The sequence below is a fragment of the Oryctolagus cuniculus genome, chromosome 4, assembly GCF_964237555.1.
Source record: "Oryctolagus cuniculus chromosome 4, mOryCun1.1, whole genome shotgun sequence".
In the NCBI taxonomy this organism is placed as follows: Eukaryota; Metazoa; Chordata; class Mammalia; order Lagomorpha; family Leporidae; genus Oryctolagus; species Oryctolagus cuniculus.
In genome coordinates this window covers 75,691,876-75,710,173 of record NC_091435.1, presented here as the reverse complement: position 1 = coordinate 75,710,173, position 18,298 = coordinate 75,691,876, and the positions used below count along the sequence as shown (strand labels likewise).

General features: G+C 44.3%; 1 protein-coding gene across 2 annotated transcripts in view; it reads right to left on the bottom strand.

Annotated features, from left to right (window-relative positions):
- Window positions 1-1,388: 1,388 nt before the first annotated feature.
- Window positions 1,389-18,298, bottom strand: part of UPK1B (uroplakin 1B) — a 30,986-nt gene continuing 14,076 nt past the window's right edge. Inside the window, exons 5-8 of one of the 2 annotated variants that reach the window (XM_002716674.5) lie at window positions 14,414-14,536; window positions 9,503-9,682; window positions 4,724-4,807; window positions 1,389-2,687 (exon numbers count right to left, since the gene is read on the bottom strand). In XM_002716674.5, coding sequence (XP_002716720.1) covers window positions 2,637-2,687; window positions 4,724-4,807; window positions 9,503-9,682; window positions 14,414-14,536 — 438 coding nt within the window. In that variant the 3' untranslated portion in view covers window positions 1,389-2,636. Of the gene's footprint in view, window positions 2,688-4,723; window positions 4,808-9,502; window positions 10,037-14,413; window positions 14,537-18,298 lie in introns of those variants that run through there. The other variant, XM_070072177.1, reaches the window with a different exon arrangement.

Genomic DNA, 18,298 nt, shown 5'->3' with positions numbered 1-18,298 from the left:
CAGCAGTGGCTTGCAGCGCCCCGGGTTACAGGAGCCCTGCTGCCAGTCGCGGAGCCAGCAGGCAGAAGGGAGTGGAAGCAGGAAGCAGGCACTGGGCGGAACAGAAGCTGCGCTGAGATTAAATGAAGACCTCTGTAGCGCGGAGCGCAGAAGTCCTGAGAGTGGTCTTTCTGCAGGGGAATCCGCAGGTGTCTCTTTTTGTCCCAGCTGAAAGGCGTGTCCTTTCCAAGTGCTGGGGTCTGGCCATAGAGGGTGCCTATGTCCAGGGCATGATTTGGTTGTGGGAGGACTGAGCCCGTCTCCATCCAGAGTGGGATGTGCACCTGCTGCTGGCTGAGACTGGGGCTCCAGGTAGGAAGCTCCGTAGAGGTGGGGCGGGGGACAGTGGTTAGCTGAATGCCCTTTCTCATCCTAGTTACAGTGGAGGTGTGTGAAGGGAGGGCTCTTTCCTATTCCAGTTGCTGCCCTGGATTCCACCACTAGAGGCCAATTCCAGTGATCAGGAAAACACCTGAGAGACTGAGGGATGGGGACTGGTTATCACTCACTCCACCATATGAATGAATTTCTCCAAAGGCTTTCCTTTGCCCTAGCTGAGATCCACTCACAGGGGAAAGGGAATTCTGTAGAGAGCATTTTGGTGCATGAAGGCCCGGGAGGGAAGGCAGGACAGGGTTTAGGGCAGGAATTCTCAGCCAGCGGCGAGCACAAGGAGACCTTGAGAATGGTGGAAGCAAAAGGCACCCACAGTGTAGAGAGGGAGACGAAACCTTTGCCCACAGTAACCTCCTGCAGAAGACCACAGAGAACGTCAGCCAAATGCAGGTGCACTGTATCTTGTTACCTGAGATACCGTTGTCCTGGAGAGAGAGACAGGAAGTCAGGGGAGGAGTCAACCTTTGGCTCTCTGCCCAGAATCAGGCTCCTGCCCCAGGTTTACCACCAGGTGCACCTGAGAAGCGTGCCCTCCACTCTCCCCTTACCTATCCCTAGCCCCAGCGCTCAGCCTGACTCAGGAACCCAGCAGGGGTGTGCAGTGGTTGGGAATGGGATTCCGAGAGACAGGTCCATTTTCTTAGTAAGAGCTGCAGCTTGGCAGTTGGAGTTGGAGTTGGTGATGCTTCCATGGCTTCCAAGTTCAGAAGAAAGAAGATCAGAAGTGCATTTGCTCCATTACCACTTCCCAGGTTAAGTCTAGGAGGAGCAAGGGTAAAAGGCAACATAGAAGCCCAAAGGTTTCACTGTAGAGCAGGGACGGGGGCTTCACACCCTGTGTGCACAGTTCCTCCGCTCAGTCCCACGAATGAGGCTCTCCTATTGGAAAACCCACTTTGGTAGACTTGTACATGGCCAATTATGATGCTGGTAAAAATGAAAGGAAGCGGTCATATTTTAGAGCCTTCTTTATTTATAAGATCGGACCCAAAAATGTTGTGTTGTAAGAACTTCCTTCAGGGCTACAAATGGAAACAGAAATATTTTGACAGAAACAACGATTCCCATAAACCACCCTTTCTAATAGCCAGCTTGCTTCTATCCTGTTTGAAAGGAGCTGTGAGTTGGGACATTCAGAGCGAAGTCTGAGTAAATATATAACAGGAATCTTCTTTGTCTCCACAGTCTGCATTTGGAGAACTGAGATTATTACACGCATATCACTCTGCCAGCTATGGGAGGAAATTTGAACCATTGTTAGCTCAAGGTGGGGGATTGTTCTAGAGAATAAAAGAATGCAAAGGTGACATCAAGAGACATGACCAGGTCTCTAAAGGCAGCAGCCTCTGTAGAACAAGAGACGAAAGATACACTGCAGCCGTCATTGCTTTACTTATCACACCTGTCAGTGCTGAGATCAAGGGAAGTCCTGGAAGGTTTATTTTAGAAACCAGTGAGAAATACAGGAAAATTTGCTATCCAAATATATTCCTGGCTTATCATGATGACGCAGATGCCTTTGGATGTCTTTATATCTCCAAAATAAACTGGGATGGGAGGAGTTATTATCTACTTTACCCGTTCTGTCTATAAAAATGTTGCAGAATTCGGCCGGCGCCGCGGCTCACTAGGCTAATCCTCCGCCTAGCGGCGCCGGCACACCGGGTTCTAGTCCCGGTTGGGGCGCCGGATTCTGTCCCGGTTGCCCCTCTTCCAGGCCAGCTCTCTGCTGTGGCCCGGGAGTGCAGTGGAGGATGGCCCAGGTGCTTGGGCCCTGCACCCCATGGGAGACCAGGAAAAGCACCTGGCTCCTGGCTCCTGCCATCGGATCAGCGCGGTGCGCCGGCCGCAGCGCACTGGCCGCGGCGGCCATTGGAGGGTGAACCAACGGCAAAGGAAGACCTTTCTCTCTGTCTCTCTCTCTCACTGTCCACTCTGCCTGTCAAAAAATAAAAAAAAATAATAAAAATAAAAAAAAATAAAAAAAAAGTTGCAGAATTCTAGACCAGGGTGAAGAACATGAGTTAGGAGAATTTCAGGAGACTGAGAGCCTAAGGAGGTGCATACCATCTGCCTGGGAAAGTTGAGGGAGTCCTGCTCAGGTTACTGTGCAGCCCAAATGAGGAATGTTAGGTCAGGGGAGGTTCCAGCACCAAATCCAGCGTCAGTAGGGTGAGAGGTATGGTGGGTAACACTTGGGCTCAATATTCAATTCTGCTCCAGTAGAACATGGTACCCAGGAGGACCCAAAACTAGAATGAAAAAAAAAAGAATTGTTTTAGAAATATCTCATATTTGGGGGAAAACGGGGTGAGATTCATATATGCCCGGGTGGCATAAGAGTAGTCCTGCCTGAAGCAACATCACAAGGCCAGATGTGACCATGAGTCACCCTGCCCTGAAGCATCACTCATAACCTTCCCCTCAGAGCCAGCTTCCCTGCTCTCCGGTTTCTGGCCCCAGTTCTCTCTGTCTCTCCCTCCACACTGCCCTTCCTGCCTTGTAGGGTTGCTCCTCTCACTTCTGTGCTAAACCAGTTCCCTGGGGGAGTTCTTTCTTCTTCCCAACAAGGCTCATTATCCCCCTGCATAGTTCATAGGATTTCCAGTTAGTTACCTGTCTGCGGTAAGAGCTTCCTGCTTTCTAGAATTGGACCTCTCCTGCCAGGAGACCTCCCCTTTCTCCTAAAACACTTGTGACCCAGAATGGCTGCCCCCAAAGAATGCCACAGAACCCAAGATAAAAGAACATGGAAAAAAATCATCAATGTGGTTTTAGATTTCATATTGTAGCTGATCTTTAAGAAACTATCATTTGTGAAATTAAGTATACTATCAATACAAAAATCTGAAGACACAAGTATCTTCAGATAAGTCTATTAAAGCACTCTTGATTTTTATCAACTCCTTGTCTAAATGAAGGGTGTGTTCTCTCAAACTAGAGAATGTATTACAACAAATTGAATGGAGGATTAAGTAGGAGAATCTAGCTGTTTTCTACTAAGACAAATATTGAAGAGATTTGCAAAAGTAGAAAACAATGCCAATTTTCTCACTATTTTTTTTGTTTTGTAAGATAGTTTTTCCATAAAATATACTTTACATGAACATATAATTGACTTTTTATTTCAAAAATGAATTAATAAATATTTAAAAGTTCTAAGTTAATTTCCAGTGGGAACTATCAATAGATACAGGCCACATAGACAGAGGCTTTTTGGAGTCCTCAATACTTTTCAGAGTGTGAAGTGGTTCTTGAAAAAGAAGTTTGGGACTGTTCCTATAATGTACTGGTTCTTAACTTTGATAGCAAATAGAGTAGCACAGAAAGAAAACTGCCTGAGCTCGGCCCCCAGATTGCCTGAATTTAGGATCTCAGAGGCTGGTGTCCAGGCATTTTTTCTTTTCTTTTTTTTTTTTTTTTTAAAGCTCCTTTTGGAGGTTTTCGTGTACAGCCAGAGCTGAGAACCATCACTCTAAAGTCCTGCTACATGTGCATCGGATAAAGTAGGTGGTAGGAAATCCTGAGACTGGTAGAGGTAGCTCTTTGGAAGGAGCTGAGCCAGAAAAGTGTTGGGCAGATTCCATCAAGACAGGTGTCAGGGCCGGCATTGTGGCATAGTGGGTTAAGTCTTTGCCTGCAACACTGGCATCCCATATGAGCACCGGTTTGAGTCCTGCTTGCTCTACTTCTAATCCAGCACCCTGCTGATGGCCTGGGAAAAGTGGAAGAGGATGGCCCATGTGCTGGGGCCTTTGCACCCAAGTGGGAGACCTGGAAGAAGATCCTGACTTCAGGATGGCTCAGCTCAGGCTGCTGGGGGCTCTTTGAGGGAGTGAACCAGTGCATACAAGGTCTTTCTCTGTCTCTCCCTCCCTCTGTGTAACTCTGCCTTTCAAATAAATAAAAAATTAAAAGATTTTTTAAAGACAGCAGAGGTCTTTGGTAGCTAGTGGTAATGAATTAATGAGATCTGGAGGCTGGGAGGAGCAGGAGGGAGTTCATTAAGAGGGCTGGGCAGGGGAAAGAGTTCTCCAGCTGCCGGTGAGCTCCCATCAGCCGCAGGATCTGCATAGGTAGGCACACCCTTTCCCTGGCGGGGGAGGCTCCCACCTCACTGCTCACAGGAATTCACTGTCCTTGCTCTGGTGGCCGAAGTTTCCTGACCAGCCTTCGGGTCAGGGGTCTTTTCTAGACTCTGGTGCGGTTGCCGTAACCAGTGGTAATCTCGATGTCTCTCCTTATTATCATCCTCTGAGAAATGAAACACGTGCTGAGGAATACTCACCGTCCAGCAGAGAATAGCAAATCCAAACCAGGCAACTCCCCAGGCGTGTCGGTTCATCGGTCCAGAGATCAGCTCATAGCAGCCCTGGAGAAGGGGTGATCCCACATTGTTGTGAGGCGACCAAGAGGAAAAGGGGAAGAGAACACTGGGAAAGCCGATTCCTGTTTGAATCAATGCCTTCCAAAGTCCTGCTTTACAAATCGGCTGTTTGCACATCCTGTGGACAGTCAGCTACGGCCGTGCTTTGCTGAGTATGAATAATGCTGTCGAACTTGCATTCTCTCTCATGTTTACCTGTGCTCTATCACTCAACCACGCTAGCAAAAGTGCTATTATTTTAGCAAGATATTGTTTTCCATAGTTAATAAGTGGATAATTCTTAATAAAATTTGAAATTGCTTTCCTTCTCAAGCCTTTTATTGGTAGTTTGAGGGCAGAGTTACTTTTTGTTTCTTTTTGAACAGAAACAATCCTGATCTATGAAAACCAAAGGTCTTCAGTTGCCATTTTTTATAATCACTTAAGGAAACCCTATGTCATGCTCCCCGAATTCTTATTTGACAATGTATTTCAACATAATGTTAATGAACCCTAGTGAGATCTTGAGGGGCCATGGTGTGCGAGTGAAAGAGCAATTGACTTTATTCGCTGAGTCATTCATGCGTGCATGTCATAATGCGTAAGTATTTGTATGTGCACACTGCTCACTAGGCAGAGCCCTGGAGTGCAGCACGCGAACCAGGCTCCAGCTGCCCTATGAATGAGCTCAGCCTTGACGTGAATCACAGGTGATGCCCAGGGAATGGAATAACCCCGGGCTGATTCCATGCACCACTGAGTCCAGAGGCAAACAGCCTAGAAAAGCTGATCTTGGGGCTTGGGCTCCACCCAGTGGCTCCAGATGACCATTTGAGGTTCTGCTTTTTATGACCGCCCCAGTCCCTTGTTCATCCATGCAGATGCCCCACTTTTGCTGGATTTCACCCCCTTCCCTCTTCTCCATTTACATTACAGCCACCTCCATTCACCTAGATGGCTCAGAGGAAAAATATGGGAATTATCCTTACTCAACTCGTTTTCTGTTATGTAGTATCCAACACATAAGCAACTCCTAGCAATAGCCCGCTAACTGCTCCTCCTCCCTGCACCTTGAAGCCTGAGTCCACTCACAAAATCTAGATTCATCTTTGTTTTTACACAATCTTCCCTTATTCTGGCCTTGTCATGCTCGCCTCTTTGATATTACTCCAAAAAAGCTAAGACTGCTTCATCTTCAGGACCATTGCACCTGCTGCTTCCTTTGTTTACAGCCCTTTTCCCAATTTTCCAGTGCCTCATTGCCTCACTGAATTCAGAACTCCGCAAATGTCAACTCAACAAAACCTTTCCCGACAACTACCCTTTCCTGAAAATACCCCTTCCTGCATCACACCCTATATACCCACCCTGCTCTATCTATGATCATGTATTTGTAACTACCTGAATTCTACCATGTGATGGTAACACGTCTCCTGTAGTAGAATGCAAGCTCCATGAGGGCAGGGATTTTGTCTTGTTCCTTGTTGAATCTCTAGAATCCAGAACTAGTGTCTGGCATGTGGTAGACACTTAGCAATTACTTAAAGAATGAATAGAACTTGATAGTAAGTAATGATTATAATAACATCATTTGCAACACACTTAATGGTTTACAAAATGTTGGTTTATTAACTACTAACTTGATCCTTATGACTACCTGGGAGGTGGTCATTTATATAATAATAATACATAAGAGCCTGTGTATGCCAGGTACCTGGTGCTGGGCTCATCATTTGGCTGGGACAAGACACAAGTGGGGTCTTGTTTTCATGGAACTCATATAGATAAAAGCCTTGTTTTTCTTTTTTTTACTTTAACTCCCTCTAATTTTGTGCCTTTTCATCTTAGTGGTGCTTTTCTTGATCTTCCATAGTTTTAAAATAATCTTCTTGAAACGTAATGGTCAGAATTTGCATATAGAATTTCTGAGGCAGATGGATCAGTGTAGAACACATATTTGTATCTGAATTGCTATGTGAAATTCTAGTTGATTTATACTTTTTTTTTAACCACATATATGACTTCCCTAATTTTGCTAATTGCAAAGGTTTTGGCACCAAATCTGTGCATTGTTGATCTTGAAAAGCTACAACATGGAGGGGGGAAAGAAAGGCATTTCTTTGTTCATTTACAAACAGTCATTCAGTGCCTGTTTGTGCCAGGCATTATGCTAAGGATTTTTTGAAAGATTTTATTTATTTATTTGACAGGTAGAGTTATAGAGAGAGACAGAGAGAGAGAGAGGCAGAGAGAGACAGAGAGAAAGGTTTTCCCTCCATTGGTTCACTTCTCAAATGGCTGCAATGGCCGGAGCTGCACAGATCTGAAGCCAGGAGCCAGGAGCCAGGAGCTTCTTCCAGGTCTCCCATGCAGCTGCAGTGGCCCAAGCACTTGGGCCATCCTCCACTGTTTTCCCAGACCACAGCAGAGAGCTGGACTGGAAGAGGAGAAACTGGGACGAGAACCAGCGCCCATATGGATACTGGCGCTGCAGGCAGAGGATTAACTAAGTGAGCCACGACACTGGCCCCTGTGCTAAGTATTAAAGCTATGCGATTAAATAATACATGACCCTTAAGGGAGGCTCACAGTGTGAGGAATGTGCATTTGGTCCAGTGGTGAAGATATCTGCATCCCATACCTGAGTGCTGGGTTCAATTCCTGACTCCAGCTCCTGACTCCAGTTTTCTGCCAGTGTAGACTCTGGGAAGCAGTGGCCATTGCTCAAATAGGATTTCTGTTACTGGAGTGAGAGACCTGGATTGCATTCCTGGCTTCTGCCCTTGGCCTGGCCCAGCAGCTGTCCACTCTCAGCCATTCTGGGATTTGAGGAGTGAACGAGTACAAGGGAACTCTCTGTCTCTCTGTCTCCCTTTCTATCTCTTTGTGTGTCCAAAAAGTAATAAATACAACTAAGAAAATAGATATGTAATAAGACATACTACAGCTCAAGGTGGTAGATGCAATCATAGAAGTAGACGCTGCTAAGGACTGGGACGGCACATTTGCTTTGTGGTAAAGGATTGTTAGTAGGACCTGTCAGTCAGGGAGAAGAGTGGTGTATGGGAGTCTGGGGCCCTAGGCTAGGGAGAATCACAAAGGGTTGATAAGGGACTGTGATGAGGGAGAGGAATGAATGAGAGAAGCATAGGGAATCAGCTACAGGGAAAGGAATTTCAGGACTCAGGAGTTTGGTGCCTGAGGGGGGCTGAGTGACGACAGTTTGTAGATAGTGGTAGGTAGTTTGCATGGAGGTGTTAGGGATAGACCAAGCCAAGGAACTCTCAGGGAAAGGGGTACAGTTTGTCAACATAGATCCCACGCCAGCAAGAGGAAAACAGTCCATCTTCTCCTCATCTGTGCTTTTAGGCTTGTCCTGGTGAATGTCACATGTGCTGGGGAAGCAAGTGTTTCCATGAAATAAACTGATTCTCTGAGGGAAAATGTCCTTTTCATCCCTTTCAAAGAGATGACATAGTTTGGACACAAGCACAGTCCAATTGAGATTCGTTCACACGAGCCAGTTCCCATGTTGGAATATTGAAAGCATTTTATTAATACTGAGAGTAATAGTTCTATTGCATACTATGATTATAAATAATACATTTAATTTGTATAGAAGTCTGATTATAACTGATTTTTTTTTAAATGCCCAGAACAATGTGGCCATAAGGCTGAATGAGGATTGCTTTGACACTTACTGCAAAATAATCTACCTTGCTTCCTTCTCATTTTCTGGATCATTTATGTGCAGTCTTAGTCTGGGTACCCTGCCAGATCTGGCACCAGGATCAGCAGTGTGGTGTCCTGCGTGCTGGACATGCAGTTTGTCATATTTACTCCCAAACTAAAGAGCCTGACATTTTCTAACTATTTAAAGAACCCTCCACAAGGGGGCAGCTCCCAAGGCAGTATAGAGCATGACAGTGCAATGTCAGTGGATGCTGACTCCAGGAATATGGGAGTCCCCATGAGAGCCTTTGAGAAGTCTTACCAAGCCTCATTGGCACGTAGGCTGTGCTCGGATGAGCATTTCTGTGTTTCAGTCAAATAGGGGACACACTGGCGCCATCTTTTCAGCATCCGTGGAATTAGCATCTGCACTTAGAACAGTGTCTGGCCTTTAGTAAGGACTCAGTGAATGCTTCGTGAACATTTTATCAGCCTCCTCTGCCTGAAAACAACTTCCTCAAAAAACAAACCATATGTGAACTTCCTAAATCTCCAGCAAAATACTCTGTTAAAAACACAGTCACACTCCGCTGGAAAAGGAATGTGAATGTGCAGTGACCTCGCTGGCCCTCAGAAATTGCCCCTACTTTGGAGCTGGCAAAGCATTCTGTGTGCATATCATCCCTTCCTATTTATACGATGCGAAAGCAGAGCAGATCTCCGTTTAAGGAAACCATTTCAATACAATTCTATACCAATTCTACACACTGTAAAATCACTTCATTAAAACAAAGTTGGGTTCTGCTATTGCAAATCTCCTGTTCTGTTTTATTAAAATGCAAACTTCCTCATAGCAGCTCTCAAAGGGCATTCACAGTTTATCTACAGAGAAGGGGGAAATGGTTAACATGAGGTTGGGGGAAAGGATGTAGCATTCTGTTCTGAGAGAGCGTTATCTACAGCTGACCATGCTTTCTCATAAAGAGCGGGAGAATGTTCCGGCAGGTCTCGGCAGGAGAGAGGACTCACCTGATTGTGGTAATAACCAGGCACTCCTAGTTTGCAAGCCTCCAGGTTGAGGGGTTCTTTAAGATTGGTCATGACACAGCACTGGCGAGGCCAGGGATAGTCGGCATCATTATTCTCAGCTCGGAAGGCAGACGTGTATTTCTGCCAGTCTGATGGGCCATTGACGCCACAGCAATTGTCCTGTCAGTGGATGAGAGACACACATTCCCTTTCATGAGCCTCGCTCAAGCCATCGATGTAGCAAGTGAACTTTTAAACAGAAAGAAGAAGGGGCCGGGCGCTGTGGTGCATCCCATATGGGCGCCAGTTCTAGTCCTGGCTGCTCCTCTTCTGATCCAGCTCTCTGCTGTGGCCTGGGAAAGCAGTAGAAGATGGCCCAAGTGCTTGGGCCCCTGCACTTGCATGGGAGACCCGGAGGAAGCTCCTGGTTGCTGGTTTCAGATCGGCGTAGCTCCAGCCATTGCGGCCATCTGGGAAGTGAACCAGCAGATGGAAGACCTTTCTCTCTGTCTCTGCTTCTCTCTGTAACTCTGGCTTTCAAATAAAATAAAAAAGTTTTTAAAAAGAAAGAAAAAAGAAATAGAGGGGCCAGTGTTAAACTGCTCCTTGCATTGCTGGCTGCTCTGCATCTATCCAGCTCCTGCTAATGCTCCCTGAAAAGTGGTAGAAAATGACCCAAGTGCTTGGGCCCCTGTCACACATGTGGGAGACCTGGATGGAGTTCTGGTCTTCTGGCTTTTACCTCACCCAGCCCTAGCTGTTGTCATATGGGTGTGAACCAAGGATATAAGATATCTCATTCTGCCTCTCAAATAAATGCATAATTTCTAAAAACATTTATTTATTTTAAAGGCAGAGTTACAGAGAGGCAGAGGCAGAGAGAGAGAGAGAGGTCTTCTATCCACTGGTTCACTCCCCAGATGGCTGCAGTGGCCAGAGCTGTGCCGATCCAAAGCCAGGAGCCAGGAGCTTCTATCCCGTCTCCCACGCAGGTGCAGGGGACCAAGGACTTGCGCCATCTCCCACTGTCCTCCCAGGCAATAGCAGAGAGCTAATTTGGAAGTGGAGCTGTCAGGATTTGAACAATGGGATGCCAGCCCTGCAGGCAGCAGCTTCACTCGCTATGACACAGCGCTGGCCCCTGAATAATTTTTTTTTTTAATAAAAGATTTATTTATTTACTTGAGAGGAAAGTTACAGATAGAGAGAGACAGAGAGAAAGGTCTTCTATCCTCTGGTTCACTCCCCAAATGGCTGCAACAGCTGAAGCTGGACTGATCTGAAGCCAGGAGCCAGGAGCTTCTTCTTGGTCTCCCAGGTGTATGCAGGGGCCCAAGTACTTGGGCCATCTTCCACTGCTGTCCCAGGTCACAGCAGGGAGCTGGAGTGGAAGAGGAGCTGCCTAGAATTGAATCAGCACTCATATGGGATACCGGTGCTGCAGGTGGAGCCTAAGCCCACCATGCCACAGCACTGGCCTCTGAATAAATTTTTTAAAAAACAAGAAGAAATGGAAATCATACTATATTTTACTTCTAACAAATGAGAGTTTCAGGGCTCAATAAATCAATTTAGAGTTTATAGAACATTTTTCATAGCTTTTACCATCTCATTAATGAACTCTGTAACCTGTGACATGTTATTTAAACTACCCGAGCCTCATTTTCTTTACTATAAAATTAGGATAAGTATACTTGTAGTGTCTGCCCCATAGAATTGTGATAATTAAGAGAGTTAACATATAATATGTTTAGTAAAGTTCCTGGATCACAGTAAACCTTTAATAAACAATTATTATTAATACAAATATCTTGAAGCAGCAATGCAAAAGAGGTATAATTATTCTAATATCACATGAGTAATTTGAGAATCAGGAAATTTATAAATTTACTGGTAAAGAAATTATGAGTAATTTTCTTGTTAGAGTGATTATGTTTTACTTCTAAAATGGCAAAGAAACTAGAAAAGCTAACCAAAACCTGGTGCCACACAGCCAAATCTCTTTATGTGAAAGGAAGTTTAATCACATGTGACTGATATCCTTACACTGTGAATAGGAATCCGGATAGAAGGTAAAACAATTAATATTACTTCCCTACCTTTTAGAAAGTAAATTCTATGAAAATATTTCAAGAGAGGAAGTTAAAACCATAGGCACCTCTTAGAATAAATGTAATAATTAAACATAATGATAAATCAATTATCCTGAAAGGATGTCCAGTTTCACCACTGTATTATGGAAACTATGCAGCCAGGAAAAATAATCATTCTGGTTTTTAAAAAAATTAATCATGAGAGAGAGAGAGAGAGAGAGAGAAAGAGATGAACTGTTCTTCTCCACTGGTTCACTCGTCAATGCCAGAGGAGCCAGGAACTCAATCCAGGTTTCCTGTGTTGGTGTCAGGGACCCAAATACTTGAGCCATCACCTGCTGCCTTCACAGAGTGTGCATTAGCAGAAAGCTTGAGACAGGAACAGAGAACCCGAGGCCTCTGATATGGGATGCAGGTATCCTGAATAATATCTTGGTTGCCACACTTAAACCCCTGTTCCCATTCTGTATTTTGACCTGAAAATTCTAGGCGAAAATGGTTATGCTTGAGCCAGGCTTATTTCCTATTAGATTTTAGGTAGAAATGGAGGAGAATTAAGGCTCCCCAAATGAGCTTTGAAGCACTCCAACATTCAGAGTTGTGAAAATCCAGTAAAGGAGATTGAGAGAGGTACCAGATGGACAATGTTGGTGACATGTCCAGTAAGGTGAGGACAGAACTTTGACCACAGGATTTGGCAGGATGGATTACTATAAGGCTCCTTTTAGTGGACTAGTAGGGTCAGAAGCCAACTGTAGTTGCATGGAGGCAGATGAGAAATGTGAAAATGGAGACAGCAACTGTAGATATCTCTCTCAAGGTTGACTGTGAAATAAAACAGAACAGTAGCAGAACAGAATAGTGGGTGAATATTGGGCAAGAGGGAGTTTTTTTGGAAAGACAGACAATTTAAGGTCTCCTTTTAGGATGCTTCATGTAAGCGGATGGGGCGGATCAGAACAGGGAAGATTGTTAGAGCAAAGGTGATAAAATGCAGGGTAGAAACAAAGAAGTTGAACAAAGAATACCCCAGAGAGAGACATAAAGTGCACAGATACAGATCAACGTAGATGGATATATTTGGTGGCAGAAAGATAAGATAGTTCTTGTCTGATTACTTCTATATTCTCCATAAAACATGAGCATCAGCTGAGAGTCTGGGTGATGGGGGGTGTTGGAGGTGTGAAGAGAGGGAAGAACATGCAAAATAGTTGCAAGCAAATTTTCTGCAAAAAATAGAGTAGAAAATATCTAGTGTGCTTTTGAATTGAAGCTAGTGTGACCATGTGACTTTGTCCAGCAATGCTAATCTCTTAGGGTATAGGTGAGGAATGGGCCAAAAATCATAATTCAATCCCAGTAGTGGTTGGTTAGGATTTAGACTCGTGAACAGAGACAGGGCAAGAAGTAAAGGTGACTGATACAGGAGTGATGGCCGGGCTGGAACCGACATATAAGTTAAGGAGGGGAGAGGGAACATGAAAAGGGTGATAGAAACTGAAAATGTGGTCAATTGGAGGCCTACTGGGGTGAAAATGATTGAAATAGGGATATTAGGGTAAAAGAAAAAATTATAGCAGAGAATGGGATTTTCTTAGATGGTACAGTTATTGGTGATGACTTGCTGTTTATAGCTGTGGAAGATGGTGGCTGAGGTAGAGTGGAGGATATGATGTTTGCAAGGGAGTAGGATATGGACTTGAGAAGCCACATGTTGGCTGAGACACCATATAGACGTTTAGTTCTCTAGATGGGATGACAGGAGTATGAGGGAAGAGGTGGATAGTGAATGAGACAGTAAAGTCTTTAATGAAATCTTTCAAGCTTGGATTGGGGAGGCTGATAAATAACATCAATAAGGAAGGTCATAGATGATGTAGATTGAGGACATTAACTTCAAATATTTGAAGGAGGAAGGAATGAAAGAAGGAAATAGCATGGTAGCCAAGAGGAACAGTGAGGATGCCTTGTCAAGGGGTAGGCCCTGTGCTATGTGGGGCAAGGGAGAAAAATGAGAGAGTATCTCCAACAGGGCACAGTCAGGATTTTGGTGAAATAAGGGGGTAAAGAGAGCTTAAAGAAGGAGTGGAGGCTATCAGGGAGTTGCTGATGAGACATTGTAAAAATTTGGTGCTGCACTAGGGGCTGGGAGCACACCATTGTGAGAGTTGGGTAGTGAGGGGTTATGAAGAGGATAACAATTTATGTACATAGGGCAATATAGGAGTGAGAATGGATATTCCTGAAGAGCTGGGTATCTGGTGGTATTTGAGGGAAACTTTTGTGGTTGCCAGTAGGAGAAAATTGAGCAATCAAATAAAATAATAGACCCTTTTTCTTAGCAGGGCAAGCTTAAGGGAGGTGTGAGAAGATAGCAACAAAGCAAAAACAGGTAGTAATTGCCACTTGAGTTCACAGTAGGGCAGAGAAGACAACATCTTTCTTTTATTGTAAGTGATACTTGAGTTCTAAGAGGCAGAAGGTGTGATTAGTCTAAATGTCATGACAGTTTTATTAGCCCTGTAATTGTAAGCTCATCAACATCATAGCTTGCAATACAATGCAGATGTAGGGGTCCCACTGAGTCATGAGCACAACACTCCTCCCTGCATCCCTACTTTCCCATTCCTATCCTCTTGCCTCCACCCTCCTCCTGACCCCATAAATAGGAGGATTCGATGACCTTGTCTGCAAGGAGTCCTTTCCTGAGAGAATTCCCCTGGAGGCTGCAGTCCTCACACACTGAGTTCACTCCTGCCCCACACCCTGCTTACTAGTTTAGATCACAGTGGGGTCCAACCTGGCTCACAGGCCTCACCTGGAGCATGAGCCTGTCCCAGGTCCTGGTGACTCCATTGTTTTTCCATTGGTCATCATTGGTTGGAGGGCTGTTGTTCTGGTATCTCTCCAGCATCTGCTTCAGGAAGAGGTTGGGTGTGAACTGCATGGGGAAAATGAAACACGAGGCAGGAGAGAAAGAGTGTGTGTTATAATCCCCACAGAGCTAAAAAAACTCCCTCAGCCAGTTGCTAGGGACACAAAACTTTCTCTCTCGGAGCAAAACTATACTTAGAGATACCAAGTATAGTCAGCTAAGGATGTTTCTGGTTGTCTGAAGTCCCCCATCTTGAAAGAAATCCCTGAGACAAATTGGACAAACATTGTATGGCAGCTTAGGCCAGGGAATCCGGGAAAAGAATGAAAGACACTGAATTGGAAAAAAGTGTTCGAGGTGGTGGAATACGGATCATGGCATTGGAAGGCCAGGGGCCATGGCAGAATGGTGAGGAGCTTGCTATTTCACTTGCCAACTGTACATCTTTTGACAAGTTACTTTATCTTTATGTCTCATTGTTTTCATCTGTAAAATGACAATAGTGATCATGTCTATGCCACAGATTTGTAAGGACTCAGTTGTGGGCAAGATGGCGGAATAGGAAGGGAGCACACTGATAGGGAAGAGACAGTTTAATAAAAGTGGAGATTCTGCAGGTTCAAGGAAGAGTAGGGGAAGAAACAGCAGAGGAAACTCTTCTGGAACTAGTGATTCACGGTGGACCTACGTGGAGGGCGTGGGAGCCTACGGCTCAGGACCCCAGCTGCGGAATCTACACACCAGTGCTGGAAAGGGAGGAGCCAGAGATCAGAAACTGACTGCCTTCAATTCTGCTCAGCTGTGTGGAATTACTTCCCTTCTGAATCAAAAATAAATAAATAAATAAATAAATAAATAAATAAAAGAGAGAGAGAGAGAGAGAGAGAGAGAGAGAGAGATTTACCATGCCTAACCTGGGTTTGTCACTTTTGGCACACCCTTAACCCTCAGGAACCAAACAGAGCTCTCTGGCCATACCCATCTCAAGCCTCTAAGGCTCTATCAAAAGCAGACAGTCCACTTAATACAGTCATAGTATAACAAGAAAAAACACCACAGTGAGGGAAGAAGAAACTAAAGAATATCTCCACAATGCCAAGAAACAAACGCAGAAACTGAGGAAACAAGAACAAAGAAGACATTATGATGCCCCCAAATGAACAAGACACCCCAAGCCAAGATTATGAAGATGATGAGATAGAAGAAATGCAAGATACGGATTTCAAAAAATTTATGATAAGAACATTTAGAAGTTTTCAAAAACAAATTCTTGAACTACAAAAATCCTTACTGGACAGGATAGAAAATCTCTCTTGTGAAAATGAAATCTTAAGGAGGAATCAAAATGAAATGCAGAAACTAGTAGAACATGAAATTGTGATAGTGAAGAGAAATCAAAATGAAATGAAGAATTCAATAGATCAAATGACAAACACATTAGAGAGCCTTAAAAACAGAATGGGTGAAGCAGAAGAGAGAATATTGGACTTAGAAGACAGAGCACAGGAAAATATACAGTCAAACCAAAGAAAAGAAGAGGAAATTAGAAATCTAAAAAATATTGTTGGGAATCTATAGGATACTATTAAAAAATCCAACATTCGAGTTCTAGGAGTTCCTGAAGGCATGGAGAGAGAGAAAGGATTAGAAGGCCTTTTTAGTGAGATACTAGCAGAGAACTTCCCGGGTTTGGAAAAGGACAGAGACATCCTAGTACAGGAAGCTCATAGAACCCCCAGTAAACATGACCAAAAGAGATCCTCACCACGACATGTTGTAATCAAACTCACCACAGTGAAACATAAAGAAAAGATTCTAAAATGTGCAAGAGAGAAACGTCAGATTACTCTCAGAGTATCTCCAATTAGACTCACAGCTGACTTCTCATCAGAAACCCTACAAGCTAGGAGGGAATGGCGAGACATAGCCCAGGTACTAAGAGGAAAAAAAAACTGCCAGCCCAGAATATTATATACTGCAAAGCTGTCATTTGTGAATGAAAGTTAAATAAAGACCTTTTATAGCAAACAGAAATTGAAAGAATTTGTTGCCACTTGTCCAGCCCTGCAAAAGATGCTTAAAAGATGTGCTACACACAAAAACAGAAACACGGTCATCAAATGAAAGAAGGCAAAGGAAGAAAATCTCACAGTAAAAGATCACACGAAGTTCAAAGCATATATTATGTGGGGAGCAACTCGGACTATACTGTTACTGGAATTAAGACTTATTCTATACATCTGCTCTCCCACAATATGGCGCTGGGAGAGGAGCAAACAGCTTCTACCCAGCTGCCTCTCACCAACTTCACAAGCTGCAGGACCTGCTCCTGATTGGAGGAGAGCAGCGTACTCGGCGTGTGGGTAGCAGAGTTGGGATTGGTGGAAGAGGACTATAAAGGAGGAGAGAGACAACATGCACCAGGAACATCTAAGGGGAACATCTGAAGGAACACCTGTGCAGCCCCCGAGAGAGCTGGCCGGCGGTGTGCCGCTCCCCCGCAGAAGTGGGGAAAGTGGCCAGGGGGAACCGCCCTTCCACGGAGGTGGAAGGGTCGGTAGCCAACTCGGGAAGAACCAGCAGCAAACCGGGGGAGGGCCGAGCAGACAAAAGAACAATGCAGGGTCCTGTGTCGTTCCTCCACGAAGAGGGGGAGTGACATAATGGTGCCGTGACTCAGATATGAAGCCTAGGCAGGGCTTAGTGTCATTCCTCCATGAAGACGGGGAGCGACAATATTAGAAAATATCTTTGGGAAAATGGCAGAGCAAAGTTACTACTTATCAATAGTCACATTGAATGTTAATGGCTTCAACTCTCCAGTTAAAAGAAGACATAGAAAACCTAAACAGACCCATAACTGAGACAGAAATTGAAACAGTAATAAAGGCCCTCCCAACAAAGAAAAGCCCAGGACCAGATGGATTCACTGCTGAATTCTACCAGACATTTAAAGAAGAACTAACTCCAATTCTTCTCAAACTATTCAGAACAATCAAAAAAGAGGGAATCCTCCCAAATTCTTTCTATGAAGCCAGCATCACCTTAATCCCTAAGCCGGAGAAAGATGCAGCATTGAAAGAAAATTACAGACCAATATCCCTGATGAACACAGAAGAGTCAAAGGGATCACATAAACAAGACTAGTGTCTGCTAATACTAACTGATAGAATTAAAAAGGAGAGAACCATCCAACATGGGAAGCGGGATACACAGCAGACTCATAGAATGGCAGATATCCTAAACAGCACTGTGGCCTCAGAATCAGCCCTTAAGGCATTCAGATCTGGCTGAAGAGCCCATAAGAGTATTTTAGGCATGGAAAGCCAAGACACTCTGGGAAAAAAAAAAAAAAAAGGCCCAGTAGAAAATTGAAGTTGGCGAACTCAAAAGGCTTCCATAGCCTTGGAAACTCATGACAAGAGCCTAGGGAGATTACTGACGCCATAAACAAGAGTGTCAATTTGTTAAGTCAAGAACAGGAGTCACTGTGCACTTACTCCTCATGTAGGATCTCTGTCCTTAATGTGTTGTTCGATGTGAATTAATGCTATAACTAGTACTCAAACAGTATTTTACACTTTATGTTCTGTGTGGATGCAAACTATTGAAATATTTACTTAATATATACTAAATTGATCTTCTGTATATAAAGAGAATTGAAAATGAATCTTGATGCAAATGGAATGGGAGAAGGAGTGGGAGATGGGAGGGTTGCAGGTGGGAGGGAAGTTATGGGGGGTGGAGAAGCCTTTGTAATCCATAAGCTGTACTTTGGAAATTTATATTTACTAAATAAAAGTTAAGAAAAATATTAAATAAAGTGCA